Here is a 19247-nt window from a genome sequence, read left to right as displayed (position 1 = left end):
CAGTGAGGATTGTGGATACAGATCGATGTCTTACCAATGCATTGACCATACAAAATAGTACAACATCTCTCTGATGTAAACTATAGACTGACAGAACTTCCAGAAGTGCGAGATGCTGGCATTGTGAATACAACTTATTGTCTTACTATACTTTCATTTGCTATTTTTATACTGGGTTTCCTGTTGCCTTCTCAAAAAGACCAACATTGGTACAATTGACATGTGTACAGAAGTATAGTTTGTCAAATGTCAATACTGTGATTATGTTTTTTTTTTTTTTTTTTTTTTAAATGCACGTAACATTATGGCAAATCTAAAATTGTGGTTGCCATTTATTATTTGCAGTTTCACCCGATACGCATGGCATGAGTATCTGGTGCACCCGGCCGGTTTTGTCTACACAGTTGTTTATTGCACGGAATGGGCAGTTGAAGGTCGGTTCGGTGGGTTTTTTCAATGTGTTATGTTGTTCCCACTTAGTTGTATTGTGTGTATAATTTTCGTCGTCTTTGCACCTTCGGAACCCAGTGTTGCGGGAGCTTTTTGGTGATAAAACGAGGGTTGTGGGCCGGGACGGGTTAATGACAGCGTGTTACTAATCGGTTCTTATTGCTAAAATATTCTCCTCACCTTTTTTTTTAAAGCAATTGAATTAATTAAAGTACCGTTCCGGGCCGTTCCGTCTCGTTCAGGCTTTTACCCCATCCCGTTTAATAGCTTTTGTTCAAATTTGAATGTTTTCATGCTCTTTTGTTCAGATTTGAATGTTTTATGCTCTTTTGTATTTACTTCTGGTGTACATGAACTGTTTTTTTTACATGAAACTACTGTATTAGGTGATTAGTTACTGTAATAATTATTATAACTACTAAAATAAACTAGTACAAATGGAACTAGAATATGTTTGTCACCAGAATATAGCATAACTAAATCTGCAATACTACAGACAGTTCCACTTTAATAGAGAATTCATTTTTTTGCACATGTTTTAACAGACAGTACAACTCATACTGGCGATAAATTAAACACCGCAAAGTTGTTAATAGCCAACTGTTTCAGTGGTTTACGCCCCCTTATGCAAACCAACTTGCGTGATCACTGACCACTGTTGTCTTCAGGAGAATACAACGAGAAAGTATGTCTGTTGAAGGCTGAATGCAGCTACACTTATCTGGACTTAGTCAGCGAAGTTTAATTCATTCTGTTTATTTAGAAAGCAACATCATTTTAAAACGGCATATTTTCAAAACTGTTCTAATAATATTGTTTTAAATACCACAACAAATCCCGTGGTCTGTTTGAATTCTATTGGGATGGCTAGATGTGGGTGCCGTACAGACTGCATAGAAAAGCCAATCTGCGCAGCTTTTTATAAATTAGGGCATTTTGTAGGATCACATCCCTGGTGGTTTCTAGTGATCCCTTTGCTGGTCTCCGGTGGTCTGGGGGCAGGCTTTTATTTTCTGAAGGAGTATGAAGCAAACGACATCGAAGACCAGTTTACTCCCTTGGATGGCGCTGCAAAGGGAGAGCGAGACGTTGTACAGAAATACTTCCCTCAGAATGATTCGGACTTTTCCAGCCAGCGGCTCTACACAGAGGGGACCTACGCGTCCCTTATTGCCGTTTCCAAAAAAAATATTTTAACAGAAACTGCATTTAAAGAAATAATTGAACTAGACAACATTGTTAGACACATGACTTCAGACAATAATACATATTTAGATCTTTGTGCTAAAACAAACGACACATGTGCTCCAAATGCGATATTAGAACTAATATATTACAATGCCAGCAAAATAGCAGATATTAATCTTACCTACCCCGTGTACAAAACTGAGATATTTCTTGGGACGACTGTTGGCGGGGTCAATACAAGTGATCAAAACCTAATTTATGGAGCACAAGCAATTAGACTAGTTTACTATTTAAGAGACGGGAAAACTGCAAAAAGCTGGCTGGAAACATTTCTAGAAGTACTTTCTAAAACAGAGTCTTCCGATACTATTAAGGTAAGTTTTTCAGGCGTTGTGTAGAATTTTTAGCTAGTACGATTTTTCTGTTTTGAGTTTAATGACAAGGTGCAACTAGTTAAGCCTGCTTTTAAAATATTACCTATGTAAACATTATGCTTTGTGCTTTCCAATCTGGAACGTTGGAAGAAATGAACAAGCAAACGACGCATTGTTTCATGTACCAATATTGGTTATAATAATTATAATATGTTTTAAAGCTTATTATAATCATTTTTAATGAGTTTGAAAGATATTTTTCTTCTGAAATAACCAGACCATGTGCAATTCATGAGATCATGTACACAAGTATCACAAACGCATAGCTAAAAAGTATGACTCGTTTATGTGTTGCTAAAAAGCAGGACTCATTTATATTTGCTGCTAAAAAGCGTCATGCATTATTGCAATGGATCCTAATGTTTCAGCGGATACATAATAATGGAATCAAGCTCAAAATATGAAGAATAGGCGGATCCTGTCAGACCTAAATACAGTAAAACATGGGTGGATATAAAACACTGACCCTTACAAAAGGTATATTTTTATGCGAAACTTCATAAACTTCATAATCTCCTCCTTTTCCTTTCTTCGCAGTTAAGGCTAATACAATTACATATGTTTTCTCTTTAGTTTGTATTTGTGTTTAACAATCATTCTGTTTATTAGACATGTGCGGTGGGGTGTTTAAGTAATGACCTGCACATATTTTACATTCTTATTATTGTCTAAATTTACTGTTTACAGGTATCTTATTTTACTTCAGTATCAAGGCAACAGGAGTTTGAAGAAAATCCTAGGAAAGTGATCCCATTGTTTTCCATCACGTATTTCCTTGCCATTTTCTTTTCAATTGTATCCTGCATGAGGTATGTTATATTAACACAGTACCATTGGTATACAGAGGTTAATTACCTTAATAATGTATTAATTTTATATATATATATATATATATATATATATATATATATATATATATATATATATATATTAAAATGATAAAATCCTGTATATATTTCGTTTAGGTTTGACTGTGTGAGAAATAAAGTCTGGGTGGCCACCTTTGGAGTCCTGTCAGCAGGTTTAGGGGTGCTGTCAGGTTTCGGGATGTTGCTGTACTGTGGAATGCCGTTCGCTATGACTGTGGCTAACGCCCCCTTCCTGATCCTTGGTAAGAAGCCGGTACAGTGTTTGTGATTTAATGTTAATACGTCGTGTGTAGATAGTGTACAAACGAGAGGGTTGTTAGTAGCTTATTGATCCCAGAATCTCATCAAGCAGCTTCTTGAAGGTTGCCTACCCCTGGTCTAGATGAAGACATTTCTGAGTCAACATAAATTCCTAGGTCTTTTTCATAGATTCCTTCTTCAATTTCAGTATCTCCCATATGGTATTTATAATTCTCATTTTTGTATTGCCTGTGTGCAGTGCCTATGCCATTTGCCATGTGTCTGCCCAGTTCTGAATGCTGTCTAGTGACCTTTGCTGCTGCAGCGGTTTGGAGGTATGACACAGGCACGGTTTTTGGGATGGAACCGCATAACAGTCTCGCTTTTTGATTGGTCCATGTCTGTCACATGAATATGTCGTCACACGAGTGGAAAAGCGTGCAGGCATTTTTAACATTGTGATCAGATAGAGAGAGTGATCTGCTTTCCACAACCTTACCATTAAAATATAATGTGGTATTACTCTGTACTGATAAAACAAACTATGGGTGATTACTTTATATGAATTATCATGTTATGCACGAATGTAAGAATTGGCTTTCTGTGGTGGTGTACTTTTTTCTTTCAAATAGCATATATCTATAATCGTTTTTGCGATATATTTTAATATAAAATGTATACGCTATTGCATTTTGTTAGAGGATACATTAGTTTATCTCTAATGTAATCACAGTTTTACATATAGACTGCCCCTGTTTTCATTACGTCGCAAATTCTGGGCCGCTTTACTTTTCAGATAATGTCCCAAATTCTGGGCCGCTTTGGTTTTTAAATAACGTCCCAAATTCTGGGCCGCCTTGGTTTTTAGATAACGTCCCAAATAATGGGCCGCTTTGCATTTTCTAATTCAGCCCAGTTTTGGGGACTCAGCTGACAGCCGAGTTTCTAAGTCATCCATGCACAGTTTACCATAAACTGGATCGTGAATTCATTTGAGAGTAACCCTTAGTACATGAATCAAAGTTAATGTATTTTTTACTCTCCCCAGAAATCTTTTTTTTTTTTTTTTATGAAAAAACATAAATAAAATGTAAATATTAAAAAAAAGTATTTCTTATTACATGAAGAAACTACATTGCACTGAAATAGATACATGAAAATTAATTCAAGCAGTCGTTTTCCTTTATTAAAGACTAATATTAAAACACATTTTTGGGAAGGAACATGGTATTCCGAAAAAAGGACATCTCGTTTTCTTATGTAACGTCCATCAATATATTGTAGTGTTTCAGGTTCTTTTTGGACAGAAATGAGATTGCAGCTTTGAGTAGATGAAGGCCGTTTATTTTGACAATAATTAAATAATCACAAAATAAAATCATAAAGTGAGGGAAAGGAGACTGGGAGTCGAAAGTTAAAATAAATGATTGTAGTAATTTTTCTTTTACCCTACCCTTCCCAGTCTTTTCCCCGCCCCTCTTTTGCGCAAAACCTGAACTCCAATTCCCCTCCACACACGTGTACCACCATGCAACTCCGGCACGCACACACCACCGTGCAACCCCTGCAGGCATACACCCACCATGCAACCCCTGCACACACACACCACCATAAGACCCCTGCACACACACACCACCATGCAACCCCTACATGTATACACCCACCATGTGACCCCTGCACGAACACACCACCATGCAACCCCTGCACGCACAACCCACCATGCAACCCCTACATGCACACACCAATATGCAACCCCTGCATGCACACCACCATGCAACCCCTACATGCACACACCACCATGCAATCCCTGCACGCAGACACCCACCGTAGCAATTCTTTGCAAAATATATTTTCGGGTATTCAGCCCCATTCATGTCTATGGCAGTGTTATAAAACACATTTTCAGTCATATCTCTCGAACCAGAGCACCTACGACCACAGTTCAAAGGGTTCTAGACCAGCCTGAATGTAACATGCCCAGTTTCGTAGGAATTCTTTGCAAAAAATATTTTCAGGGCGTTCAGAGTGTTCAGCCTCACTCATGTCTATGGCAGGGTTGAAAAACACATTTCAGGCATATCTCTCAAACCCGAGCACGTAGAACCACCATTCAAAGTGATATAGACTCAGGGGAGCACCCCAAACCACCCCCTAAAACGGTGTGGTGGTTCACCCAAAAACTCATGTCATGACGAAAAAATTCACTTTGCCAAGCCATCCTGGCATCTGAACTATGAAAATGGTGACTCCTTGTGTGGGGCCCCATGGGGCCCCACCGCAAAAAAAAAATCAAGTTCCTAACCCCCACAGAGCCCGAGATACGCCCTGTCAAAAATGTCCAAAAACGACCTTTTTCTGGGTCATATCTCCATGGGGGCCCTCTTTCACAGGGAGCCACCCGTTTTCAAATGCTACATTTTCAACAAATTTACACATTTTCAGCATGATGGCATGTCAAGGTTGCATTTCCAATAGCTTTTGAGCTCCAGGTTGGCAAAAAAGTCTAAACTGATGTCCTTTCTAGCTGGGGACACATTGCTTGGAGGGATCGACAGGGGCCCCGAGGTGGACCTCTGTACCGATTTTCAAGTCTCGGGGGACCCCCGGAACCCAAGATACAGCACCCTGAAAAATGTCTATGGGAAATCCCATTATAAAACCCCTTTGGGGTAACGGCCACCATCTGGCGGTGGGGTGGCGTTTGAACCCGTGGCTGATGTCTTTCTTTAGCTAAGACTCTTGTGCACGCAAAGAGTGCCCTTCTGAGTTCATTGGCCCAGGGGTTCGTTGACCTCGCGGTTTGCCAATCTCATGAAAAGACATAATAGCACTGTCATGTTCAAAATGTATAATTCTCTAGTTATTGTACAACAAATGAACATATACATTTTAATGCTTGCCAGAAAAACAGTAAATGCTAAATAATTTACCGGAAGCAAATTAAACTCGCTGCCAGGTTCCTAAATGCAGTGAAAACTGCGTAACCGGTAGAGAGTCAATAAGGCCAACGTTTGCTGTATTTATTTTTAAGTGATAAATATGTATATTTACACAATTCTTTCGGAAATACAAATTTTCACAGGGAACTACATATTACACGGCAACTGGTAAATTTCACAGAAATCGCGAAATCCATGATAACCGTCTAATAATTACAACTAGCCTTTTAAAATATCGTATACTGTGAAATTACCGTATATCCACTAACCTGCATGGTGAGGGTGCTCAGTGCTGCCCTCTGGTGTGACAGCCTTGTTTTGGGTTCTTTTTTTCTGTTATTCAGTGTCAAGATAGCCACAGGAAGGGCATCATTTTGTTCAGAGATACCTGGGGCATAATATAAATGGCTTTCAAGTGATCCAAAAATCGTATTGCCTGTTAGGTTACTCTTATAAGAGTTAAGGTTCACACAGTGATTGCATGCGCTGATCTGGAAATCATCACAATAAAGTGGACAGTTGGGCATGTTTTATATTTTAAGCATACACTTTATTGGATTATATTCAAGTATTGCGGTATAATTGTATTCTGAATACCAGTATGATATATCCATAGAAACACATAATTCAACTATTTCAAATGTATATTCTTGTTATTTGATAACAGAACTAGGTTATACAGTACAAAGAATAAAATACAATTGTAAATATGTACAAAAACTTATAATATTGTAGAATTATTGTGTTTTGTGAACTTTTCACTTTTTAACATTGTGTTTTTTCTAGGGATTGGAGTTGATGACATGTTCATTATGATCTCCTGCTGGCAGCAAACCAAGGTTCATGATTCAGTGGCAGATCGCTTGGCAGAGACGTATAAAGAGGCAGCCGTCTCCATCACCATCACCACTCTAACTGATGTCTTGGCTTTCTACATAGGCATCATGACACCCTTCCGATCTGTGCAGTCGTTTTGCCTCTACACAGGCACTGCAGTTCTGTTCTGCTATCTGTACAACATAACATTCTTTGGAGCTTTCTTGGCTCTCAATGGAAAAAGAGAAAAGGGCAACAGGCACTGGCTGACGTGCATGAAGGTGGAGCAGGACTGTCCAGCAGGACGCTCTACAGGGTACAGCATGTGCTATGTAGGAGGGGCGTATGACGCAAACACAGGCTGTGAGAAAGAGCAGCCAGTGAATCTGTTCTTTAAGAAGTACTATGGCCCTTTTCTTACAAACACATGGACCAAAGTGTTTGTGGTGTTGCTGTATGGTGGGTACCTGGCTAGCAGTATTTATGGGTGTCTTCAGATGCAGGAAGGTATAGACCTTCGAAATCTGGCGCATGATGGTTCGTATGTTGTTAACTACTATGATGATGAGGATGCTTATTTTTCAGAGTATGGACCAAGAGTTATGGTTGTTGTTACAGAACAAGTTGATTATTGGAATAAGGAGGTCCGTAAAGACATTGAAAGTTGTTTGAAAGTACATGAAAACCGCTTGTATGTTGATGCAAGCCTGTCTGTTTCATGGCTAAGAGTATATGAGAATGTTTCTACAATACTAAATATCAACTTAGATAATGAAACAGTATTTAAAGACAATTTAAAGTTAATTCTTCCAACCTTTAAACAAGACATTAGTATCTCTAATGATAATATTATTGCCTCCCGTTTCTTTATTCAGACCACAAACATTACCACTCCAATCAAGGAAAAGAACATGCTAGATGAGCTGAGAGAGGATGTAAAGAACTGTGTAGTCCCAGTACTGGTTTATCACCCAGCATTCATCTACTTTGACCAGTATGTAGTCATAGTCTCTAATACAATACAGAATATTGCAGTAGCAACTGCAGTAATGTTGGTCATTGCCCTCCTATTGATTCCCAATCCTCTTTGCTCTTTGTGGGTAACGTTTGCCATCGGATCTGTCATTGTTGGTGTTGCCGGCTTCATGGCTTTCTGGCATGTTAACTTAGACTCCATATCGATGATCAATCTGGTCATCTGTATTGGCTTCTCTGTAGACTTTTCTGCACATATTTCCTACGCATTTGTGTCAAACAGCAAACGCGATGTAAATGAGAAGGCCATTGATGCGCTCCATACTCTGGGTTACCCTATAGTCCAGGGGGCAGTTTCTACCATACTGGGTGTCATTGTTCTGGCTGCAGCTGAAAGCTACATCTTCAGGACATTTTTCAAGATCATGTTCCTGGTCATTTCTTTTGGGGCTCTTCATGGAATTGTTTTTATCCCAGTGTTCCTGACCTTCTTCGGGGTTTGTAGCAAGACAGGAGAGGTCACCAGTGATGAAAAGAGTGTTGTTACTGGGATGACCATTAAGAATAGGCATTGTATTGAAGTAACATATAATACAGACATATCTTTTAAATACCCTGTGATAGTTAATACCCCCAATCTAAAGCAAGAAGGTGGTGTTGACCCAGCTCCTATTAGAGACCTCTCTTATAAAGAGAAAATACAGAAACTGCAAGCAACTGGTCAGTTGGATTTGGACTGTCCATGTTCTTAGTAAATAGCAACTACCAATGCACAGCTGACAAATGAAAAATTCAGCTAATGGGTTTTACCATTGACTCAGTGTTGGGTTCCAACCCACCAGGTTCTGTTTTTTTGCAAGTGTTTTGGAGAGGTGGTGGTATTTTGTAATTAGAACATGTATGCAAGGTCAGAGACATCTGGTAATTGGATACTGAGTTATGAGTAAGGCTGTCATTTTTGCACGCTAATCACATATTTCACGATTACCCATTGCCCTGCTTAATTCTGGGTCAAAAGGGTCTGTACTGTATTATGAAGTGTTTTTGTTGTCGTCTTTCTTTTGTTAACATTTATTATGAATGTTTTGTGTTTGCATTTAAAAAATGACACGAATGTTCCACTTTTAAAAGTCTGTGCTCTTACTTTCTAGTACGCACTTATGAAAACACTGCATGTTAAAAGATGAACAGCTTATCATATTTTGAAGGGACATCATTTGGATCTAATTAAATGTTTTTAATGTTTTTTTTATATAATTACATTTCTAAATACATTTGTGATGAAATGCCATCTTTTGTTTTGTGAGTGTATTTAAACAAGTTCAGTTGTAAAATATGTATTTGAAACACTTGTATTCTCATACAAAAATATTGTTGTCACTTGTATTAATAGTTTATATATATAATGTAAAATAAAGTATAAATTGATGTTGTGAAAATGTTTTACAATTCATTAAGAACATTTTTAGATACCAGACCAAGCTTGTTCCGGTTGCAGAACTTTTGAGGATAAACATACCATGCAATTATATTCTGGTGAACATGCATGTTTCAAATGTGATATTTACACACTTGTCTAAATATAAACTGTTTTATCATTTAAAGTACTATCGTTTCTGATACTCAACACATTGGCTGATATTTATTTTATAATTCGCCAACTGAAAAACTAAAAGACTATAATCAAACCTCCAGAGTGGTGAAATGATGAAGTCTTTAATAATCAGGTATGATATAATTAAGGAGGCTGTGTGGTCCAGTGGTTAAAGAAAAGGGCTTGTAACCAGGAGGTCCCCGGTTCAGATCTCAGCTACTGACTCATTGTGTGACCCTGAGCAAGTCACTTAACCTCCTTCTGCTCCGTCTTTCGGGTGAGATGTTGCTGTAAGTGACTCTGCAGCTGATGCATAGTTCACACACCCTAGTCCCTGTAAGTCACCTTGGATAAAGGCGTCTACTAAATAAACAAATAATAATAATAATAATTGTGGTAAATAACATTGTGTTTCCCTTGTTGATATATACGTCTATATAATGTAAGTGTGACATGCAGATGGATGGAAGTGCAAACTGCAACACCTCCCCATATAAACCCACAATCATACAGTCCCAAAAATGTCTGCTAAATAATGGTAATGCCAAGTTTATCACAATTGCATAAGTGGTTTTCTAGAGATGGAAAGTTGTATTTTTAAATATATTTCTAGAATTGTACATGATTTCGTTTTTTCACTGACATTACAATTTATAATTTCTAATATCGCATTGGAAACACAAAGGGGGGTTTGTTTTAGAACGAAGGTCTGCATACAGACAAGTTCAATTATTTCACCAGAGGCGATCCTTCCACACGGTATTGAGCTTCGTTCCAGTTCTGGTGTAGCTCTTGAATTAGATTTCCATTAGCTTGTCAAACAACAGTCCACTGTGAAACCAAAAGAACCACCCAAATTACAGGGATATCAGTTTATCAACCAATAAGGACACACACAAAGGGAACCACTATTAAAAGAGCAATGCACATATACTGTATATTTAAACATAAGGTATTTATTAATATTTATAAAACAAAATTGCTGTTACTGTATATATATATATATATATATATATATATATATATCAAGTTATATGTGCTTTAAATGAACAAAAACTAAAAATTAACCTTGATTTGTTTTAAACATTTCTTATTCCTTTAGCTGTTTTATTGGGGGGGGGGGGGGGGGGGGGGGGGGGGGGAGTTGGTTTGTTGCGGTTTGATGATACTTCTCACCCCCAGCTCTGCCAGATATTACAAGCCTGTGTGAAAAGTCTTCAGAATAATGTCAGGCTGATGCTTTGTTACATAGACTGCCATAACTAACAAACTGTCCTGTTTATAATATAGTCATATAGCACTATGAGTTTAACTGCAATTTTAACAAAAAAACTATTGACTACTGTCGATTTTGGTGAAGTAAATGCTATACTATCAATCTGTGATATGTGTGCCTGTATTTATCAGCATTACCCATTCTAGTCAAATACAAATACCTGACCTCTGTTTAGCCCTGAAATATGAGGCTATATTTCTGATACCTGCACCTCTAATTAAACCCCACACCATGTCTGCTGCCGATACATTAAAGAAAATACTGTGCAGAAGCTATTGGTTTGTCTTTTTTCTCCTTCTTGGCTTTAGACAGACAACCCATTAAGAACAATTCTGACATTTTATTTCTGTGACTGTGGCTCATATTGCAGGGATTCTGGGAGACAGAAGCATGATTGAAGAAGTTTTCAGGTATGTGCGTTATTCAATAGTGGTGTGACATAATAACATCAAAGCCATTGCCTAAAGTCAGATGGCAAAGCTGTCTGAACATACTGAAGAGGTATTCTGAATTGATACATAATAACTTGTGGTCCCATTCTACATCATATAGTCAGATCCTGGCACCTAACACAGTACTGTGTGGTCTCTCTGTACTTTTATTTAACCAGGCACTTGAATGGATTTCTTCCTGAATAACTCCACCAGTTGGCTGGATTGTAAAAGGATGCACGTAGTCATCACTATAATGCTTCACCAACAGTCCAGTGTTAACAAACCTATTTTAATATGATGGTAATAGATTGGTCAAAATGATAATCAAACTGCAATTCCAGATGAAATGGTCCAGGATATATGCATCAGTGATCAGATTGGAGAAGACCCACACAGTCCAACCAGTCCAGCCACTTTATTAGGATCTGAACCTAATATTGGCTTGTGTCACAGTTTGCCCTGATTCCTGGTGCTGGATGGTGTCTCAAGGGATGTTAGTCCATTTAGGAAATGTGTTATCTGGTATAAAAAGGGCAGGGGCATGTTTTGCTCTTCAAGAGTAAAATTGAGAATAGTCCTAAAAAGCAATGGGGATGACAACTAAATCTCTATTCCAAAACGTGATATATTTTAGGGGAAAAGTAAAAAAAAAAAAATTGCACCATTATGGTTCAATATCTGACAGAGTAGAGGGAACAATGGACCCCACTTTATTTAAAGGTCAAAAGACCTGTGCTTCAGGCATTACTTTATTCTCGAGCAATTATAGCTAGTCTGCTATTACAATACACAAGGGACTATTGAAATATGGGAAGGGAATACAGTACTACCACATGTCCTATGCTTTGCAATTGTCGATGTTGCATCCTCAGAAAAATCAAGCAGGTTAGTTAGACACGATCTCCCTTTCCTAAAACTATGCTGACTGTCTCCCAGGATACTGTTACCATATAGGTAATTTTCCATTTTGGATCTTATTATAGTTTCCAAAAGTTTACATAATAGAAGTCAGGCTTATTAGTCTGTAGTTACCTGGTTCAGTTTTGTCTCCCTTTTTATGGATCGGCATTCCGTTTGCAATTCTCCAGTCTGTCAGTACAACCTCTGTGTCAAGAGACTGTTGCATGATCTTGGGTAGCGGTTTGTAAATAACGTTTCATTTCTTTGAGTACTATTGGGAGGATCTCATCCGGCCCAGGGGATTTGTTTATTTTAAGAGATCCTAGTCCCTTTAACACTTCTGCCTCTGTTATGCTAAAGTTATTTAAAATTGGATAAGAACAGGTCGACATGTGGGGCATGTTGCCAGTATCCTCCTTTGTAAAAACTTGTGAAAAGTAATCATTTAATATATTTGCTATTTTTTTTTCTTTGTCTATGATTTTGCTATTTGTATCTCTTAGACATTTAACCTCCTCTGTGAATGTTCTCTTGCGCTTGTTTTGGGCTTGTTGTGAAAGGCAGTCCCGTTTTTTTTCTCGTGAGACTGTAACCTTCCCCGTCTGTCACACAGGTAGCCACTGATTCCTGAACACCTAATTTTGTTGTAGAGTTTGTGCAGGCAGCAGGCAGTGGCAATTTTGGGATCGAATTAATGCACTTCAGTCTGTTTCATGAGTATCTGCCACCTCCCTTTCAAGTGCCCACTACCTGTATTTGCCCAAGCATGGTGTTGAATGCTTCCTCAGCAGATGTCAGCTGTCCGGACGGTTAGGGTTTCTAAGCCAGAGTAGTATACGCAGCATCACCTGATCCCCTATATGCTGTATTGCCTGAATGAAAGGGATATATATATATCCAGATAGTTCTATTCATATATGTATAAATGTACAGTAAGTGTGACACACCGACACACTCCCAGATTCTGATACTGTCAATAACTTCTGCTAAAGAGTATTACAAATCAGTACACATCGTTTTTTTGTCCATAACTGCCAAACCCACAAAACCTTTACAATATTAAATGTGTAGGACATATACAATATCCCACAGGGACACCACCACAGCAAGTACCAGCTGTTTCAAACAGAGGATAAAGACGTGACCTAAGATGAAGGAAACCAAGTGTTAGTGTTACCAAGCCTGTCATTCTTTAAGGTTGATCAGGCAACTGTTAATGGGTGCTGTTTCAATCACAAAGAAATAAAGGAGGCTTTGTCATTTTGGGAAAGGCTGAATAGGTGAGATTTCTATCAAGCTTCTGATTATAAGTCTCTTATCAAAGATCTTGGTTCTCTCAATGAACTAGGGTCAGCAATGCCATCAGGACCAGGTCACTTGATCCAAAGTTTTTTTTTTCTTTTTTAGAAGTTAATCTTTATTTAGGTTAACCTAGTCAACCCTGTTACATTCATGTTTTCTGAATAACTGCTGCTGCAGAGTCACTTACAATAGGACTTTGGTTTTATGTCTCGTCTGAAGGACGGAGCACAAGGAGGTTAAGTGAGTCAGTGACTGAGCTTGGATTGAACCTGGAACTTCCTGGTAACAAACCCTTTTCTCTAACCACTAGACCACCAAGCCTATCAAAGATGTTGGTTGTCTCAATTAACTAGAGTCAGCAATGCCATCAGGTCACAATCCAAATTATTTATTTATTTATTTATTTATTTATTTATTAAAAATAACTTTACAAGTTGATCTTTATTTAGGTTAACATATTACATAAAACAACCCCATTAAGGTTATGTTTCCTGAATCATACATTCCAAATTAAATAAGTCCTTTTTGTTTGATTAATTAATTCTGTGTCCTCAAAAGTTACATTTGGTCTTTTCTGTGCTGGTCCATTTTCTGACCTGGTCTGTTTTCTGAGCTCATCATTCATTAGCCTGCAGAACATCCTCCACAGCTTCAGAAGCAGGAACCTTGGCAGTACCCTGTCTTTGGGGAGAAGTTTCAGAAGCAGGTACCTTGGCAGTACCCTGTCTTTGGGGAGAAGTTTCAGAAGCAGGTACCTTGGCAGTACCCTGTCTTTGGGGAGAAGTTTCAGAAGCAGGTACCTTGGCAGTACCCTGTCTTTGGGGAGAAGTTTCAGAAGCAGGTACCTTGGCAGTACCCTGTCTTTGGGGAGAAGTTTCAGAAGCAGGTACCTTGGCAGTACCCTGTCTTTGGGGAGAAGTTTCAGAAGCAGGTACCTTGGCAGTACCCTGTCTTTGGGGAGAAGTTTCAGAAGCAGGTACCTTGGCAGTACCCTGTCTTTGGGGAGAAGTTTCAGAAGCAGGTACCTTGGCAGTACGCAGTCTTTGGGGAGAAGTTTCAGAAGCAGGTACCTTGGCAGTACCCTGTCTTTGGGGAGAAGTTGCCTTTTTGCTGCTTTTTGGATCTAAATGATTTGTTTTTAGTTTTTTTCTTTTTGGGAAGTCCAAAATATTCAGCATCGCACTGCTCCCTATTTTCACCATACTGCTCCTCATATTCCTCATTTTTGTCCTTCATCATCTGTCTCCTCTTTCTCCTGCTCAAAGCAGTAACCCACTGTGAGACTGTGCTACATTTGGAAAAGAGAAAATAACAATATTTATATGATATCTTATTATTTATACAGTTTCATAAAGTGCAACCAGGTACACAAAACTATAATTTAATTAATACAGGACATACATTTACAAAATGACATTAAATGCAACCGCTTACTTATGCATTTGTATGGTGCCTGGGGCTCCCTCCACACCTCCAATGGCTACCTTGCTAAACAGCTGGGAGACTCGTTCCTGCAGGGGAGTCAGTTCTATTTGTTTGGCCGGACCTCCTCCAGTTTTTGTTGCCTCCTGGGTGATAAATGAGACCCCCTTCTTTGTAACAAGGTGACTGTCATGCCGGCTTTTGTGTCCAACTTCGCATAGCAAAGCTAAGTATATTTATTTTGATTGTTATTTCATCCCACATTTTTCTGCACTGACCTTTGGAGGCCGTGTCGATCCCTTTGCAAAGGGCTTCATTATTTATTTATTGCAAAGGGATGCATTTTTATAACATTGCTTATAAAACAACTGGAGAAACAAATTCCTTCAAAAAGCAATTAATGCAAAAAACATTAATTTAGGACAAGATGCAAGTCCTGTTAAAGTGCAGGGCTGAAGTTTCAGTCTCAAACATGCACTGAGAATAAACACAGTTATTAATTTGTGGCAGTAATAACTGTACACACCGACGATAGCAAGTAAAGTGTTATCTGGTTCTGCAAACACCTTTGATGATGATAGTGTACCTGTGAAGTTAAGATCTGCCAAAGTAGTTTATATTATGGCCCATGCAAATGTTTCTTTCCTAGGTAAAGGAACAAATTCCACCTTGATTAGCCTCTTCAAACAAATCACTGACTCAAATAAAAAAATGTTCTTGATGTAAAGAAATGCAATCATAAAGAGATTTACCCAGCGCTGCCGGATGGTTGCGGTTCTGACTGAAACGTCTGCACTTATTTGCACTTGGCACTTTAACTGCCCTTGCACCTTGTCCTGAGCATCCGTTCATTTTTTAATTATAATCATTTTTAACTATAATCATAATGGTCAAGGAACTCAGAGGCAGACTAAATCTAAAACTAAGGTGACATTTGCTTTCAGAGAAGCTGCAGGAATTGTGCAGCTTTTCAGTTTGCAATTTCTTTTACACACCATCAAATCATACAATTACTGAAAACTAGGGTGCTGTAAAAAGGAGGGGAGACGTAACACACAGATACTTTACGTTTTGTGAGGGAAATTAATTTACAATTTCCACAAATCAGACTATTTTATTGAAATAAAAGGAGGGACTAGGATCAGACATACACCCTCATAGAAGCATGGCAAACAAAAAAGGGAAGAAAACAGTATTGTCTGATATTTACTTATTTAGATGTATACAGTACCATTCCCTTTACCGTTGTATTGAATATATATTAGCTATATTGCTTTTACGTTGTATAATAATAGGTAGTCTCAGGAACTTAAAAGATGAACAACACATGCCGGTACATGATGCTATGTTTTTAAAATCTATTATGTTGCAAAGAAATGAACACATTTATTTAATTTTACTTTCATAAAAAGTCAGCTGCAAAGTGTGTTAGTGGCAGCTAAGACTGTATATTGTACTGTATGTACATATCCTGAAGTTATATTAAACACAAAAATAAGGGCCGGTGATAATGTTGCTTGTGCAAGTTAGAGGAAAAAACATGGATTGATTGTCACTCCTTGTGACAGAATGATTCTTGGTGATAAATCTCCCTCCCGACCGGTGAGGGCGTTGTATAAAGGGAACAGAGTGCCCTGGACTGGATGGCCACATAATTAATTCCCAGGGTTAGGCAGAAGTCGGCCATCCAGAAAGGGGCGGAGCTACGGTACACTAAATAATCGACCTGGAAGGGAACCGATGTGGCAGCTGCGGATTGGAGGAGCGGTTGCAATTGTTAACCAAGGAGGTGTGATTGATGGTATTTAAGGGGATGTAGCAAGGTGATCTGTCTCTTTGTTACGGTTAATGCTGAACCGGAAGGAGAACCCCTATTGTTATTGTGAGTGTTTTGTTTGTTTTGGTTTTAGCTGTCGCTACAGGCCAACACAAAACCCGGACAACACTGCACGTGAGTCATGATTAATTGTATTTGCACCACGAGCACTACGGACTTGTGATCGTGTTTGTGTTTATTGTGGGTGATTAAATATTGGGACTATTATTTCGGGACTGAACCTGTGGATTAAACAAAGCAATACACTACGCTGTGTACTGCCTGTTATCATTTATTATTTACTGTTGTCATCTGACTGTGGATTACAAATAAATAAACCATCACTTCACCAGTACTTTGTTGTCTGTCCTTGTCTTGAGCACTGCAAACCACTTTGCCACAATCCTGTATAGTGTTTCTAATAGTTTTGAAACAAATGAAGCCCTGTTGTGCTTTCACAAATCAGTACTGCCAGTGATCACTCATTGTGCCATTGGAAATCCCCAACAGCTTCACAGATAACAGAGAACAATGGGGTCAGTGCTTTTAATGAAATCAGGCATGCATTCAGTGAACATTACCCTGAACCCCCACCCCATTGTGAACAGGGCAGCTATTTTGCAAAAAAAAACTTTTAATAAAGGGGTCAGTGCTTTAGAAGACAGGCGGATTTCTTTTTAAAAAGCACTTGTATCTTTAAAATGTAATTCAACAGAAAGCGTTATAGTAACAATGTAATTTCATATAAACAACAAAATACTTGAATAGGTTATATATATAAAAAATAATAACATGTTGTGCAAAACCACTGAAGAACATCTTCATCATTACGTATCAAAGCACCCCAGTACCACCCTCTAATTATTAGCTTTGCCTAAAATAGGAAGGCTAACTGCTTTAAAGAAAAAAAGACTTTGTGCAAAGTGCAAGGCTCCTTTCAGGTTAATCATGATCTGTATAAGGGTATTGTACTGGCTGATACTGATGGGTATCTTTCTGAGAAACTCAACCCTTCCTTATGGCCTGTTTCCATAATTACAGCAATTAACCAATTATACATGCTTGAAATGAAGACTATATAAAGCCATCCGAAATTGTTAGTTAACAAAGAACTAGACATGAGGTAAGAAGTGTCATTTCTTGTCATTCCTTGTTGATAATACAATTGTCTGCATGTCATTAATAATAGTAATATATTTGACCTTTTGTGAGATTAGAGCTTTTGGGTTTTACATAATCTGATTTATTTAGAACTGGTGTTGATTTGTTTTACATAGTGTCTCTGGTTTTTAAAACCTTTGGCCCTAGTGTATTATTAATTACCATGTTCTATATTTAAGAGGAAATAGGATTTATATTAATATAGATTTAAACACATTACAATACTGTACTTTACAATTTTGTTATTATTATGATCATTGTTTTAGATTTATGCTGTCAGGATGTAAACACAATATTGAATTTGTTCAGGGACGAACCGGGTAGTTATTTTTTTTCTGGTTTAGTTATTCATTTATTATAAATAAGACTTCTTTACTGTACAAGAACAACATATATTGACTGTTCCAGGGCTTGCTTTAATGAGACTTGGGATACAAGATGATTAGAAATTAGTGTGAAAGGATGTTTGAGGAAAATTTCATATAATAAAGCGATATTTTGATTTAATGAACGCATCACAAATGGTTTCGTTAACCCAAATAAATATTGCTCACTACTTGATTTATTTATTACACCTGCTTTTATTTTCCCAAGATACTTTGCCCCATGGGGGAAAAAATGTTTATTGAATAGAAATGCAAATACATGCTATCAATTGACATAATAATAATATAGTATCATAATTATAGCCATAAGTAATCATAACCAAACAACCAGCCCTGTGGCACTTTACAAAGTGTAACAGAACAAAATGTTTCTGTGTCAAGTAAAACACCCTTAGGTTATTATTATTATTATTATTATTTATTTCTTAGCAGACGCCCTTATCCAGGGCGACTTACAATGATTACAAGATATCACATTATTTTTTTTTTACATACAATTACCCATTTATACAGTTGGGTTTTTACTGGAGCAATCTAGGTAAAGTACCTTGCTCAAGGGTACAGCAGCAGTGTCCCCACCGGGGATTGAACCCACGACCCTCCGGTCAAGAGTCCAGAGCCCTAACCACTACCCCACACTGCTGCCCCTGCTGTTAGTGTGACAAGCTGACATTTAATATGTGCAGATGTACAGTATGTTAAAATGTATATAGGCATATGACTATCTTTTGAACTTTTGGAAGTTGTGTCTGGAATGTGGTTACTGGCAGGCAATTGGGGCTTGTTAAGGGTGAAAGGTTCTCAAATAGTACAAAGACGTAAAAAAGGGCTCAGTGTGAGAGCTTGTGAGCAGCACTTCTGAGCTGCCTGTGGAAATGCTGTCCCAGGTTATCCTACGCCTGGATATTTAGGTGAGGATCTTGAATTTAATGAGCAATCCATCTCACAAATGCAGTTCTACCACAAATGTTATTAAACGAATATCAATGCAAAATCTCTGGGTGGGACAACTTCATTTGACTCCAAATGTATTTCTGCAATGATT

At 38.0% G+C, this 19247-nt stretch overlaps 1 protein-coding gene across 1 annotated transcript; it reads left to right on the top strand.

Annotated features, from left to right (window-relative positions):
• The first annotated feature begins 954 nt into the window (after positions 1-954).
• On the top strand, positions 955-9854 carry LOC117400111 (patched domain-containing protein 3-like). The gene is made up of 4 exons (XM_033999547.3): positions 955-2012; positions 2760-2881; positions 3038-3183; positions 6907-9854. The coding sequence occupies exons 1-4, from the start codon at positions 1314-1316 to the stop codon at positions 8661-8663; spliced, it is 2724 nt and encodes a 907-aa protein (XP_033855438.3). The 5' UTR covers positions 955-1313; the 3' UTR covers positions 8664-9854.
• The last annotated feature ends 9393 nt before the right edge of the window (positions 9855-19247 follow it).

The sequence above is a fragment of the Acipenser ruthenus genome, chromosome 4 (genome assembly GCF_902713425.1).
Source record: "Acipenser ruthenus chromosome 4, fAciRut3.2 maternal haplotype, whole genome shotgun sequence".
Taxonomy (NCBI): domain Eukaryota; kingdom Metazoa; phylum Chordata; class Actinopteri; order Acipenseriformes; family Acipenseridae; genus Acipenser; species Acipenser ruthenus.
Note: the sequence above shows the minus strand (reverse complement) of the source record. Positions and strands in the feature narration are given on the sequence as shown.

Bases quoted from the DNA above. Each gene is read 5' to 3' on its own strand.
- LOC117400111 (XM_033999547.3), top strand. From the start codon at position 1,314: ATGGCTAGATGTGGGTGCCGTACAGACTGCATAGAAAAGCCAATCTGC. The intron at 2,013-2,759 runs GTAAGTTTTTCA...TACTGTTTACAG, and splicing joins AGTCTTCCGATACTATTAAG to GTATCTTATTTTACTTCAGT. The intron at 2,882-3,037 runs GTATGTTATATT...TATTTCGTTTAG, and splicing joins TCAATTGTATCCTGCATGAG to GTTTGACTGTGTGAGAAATA.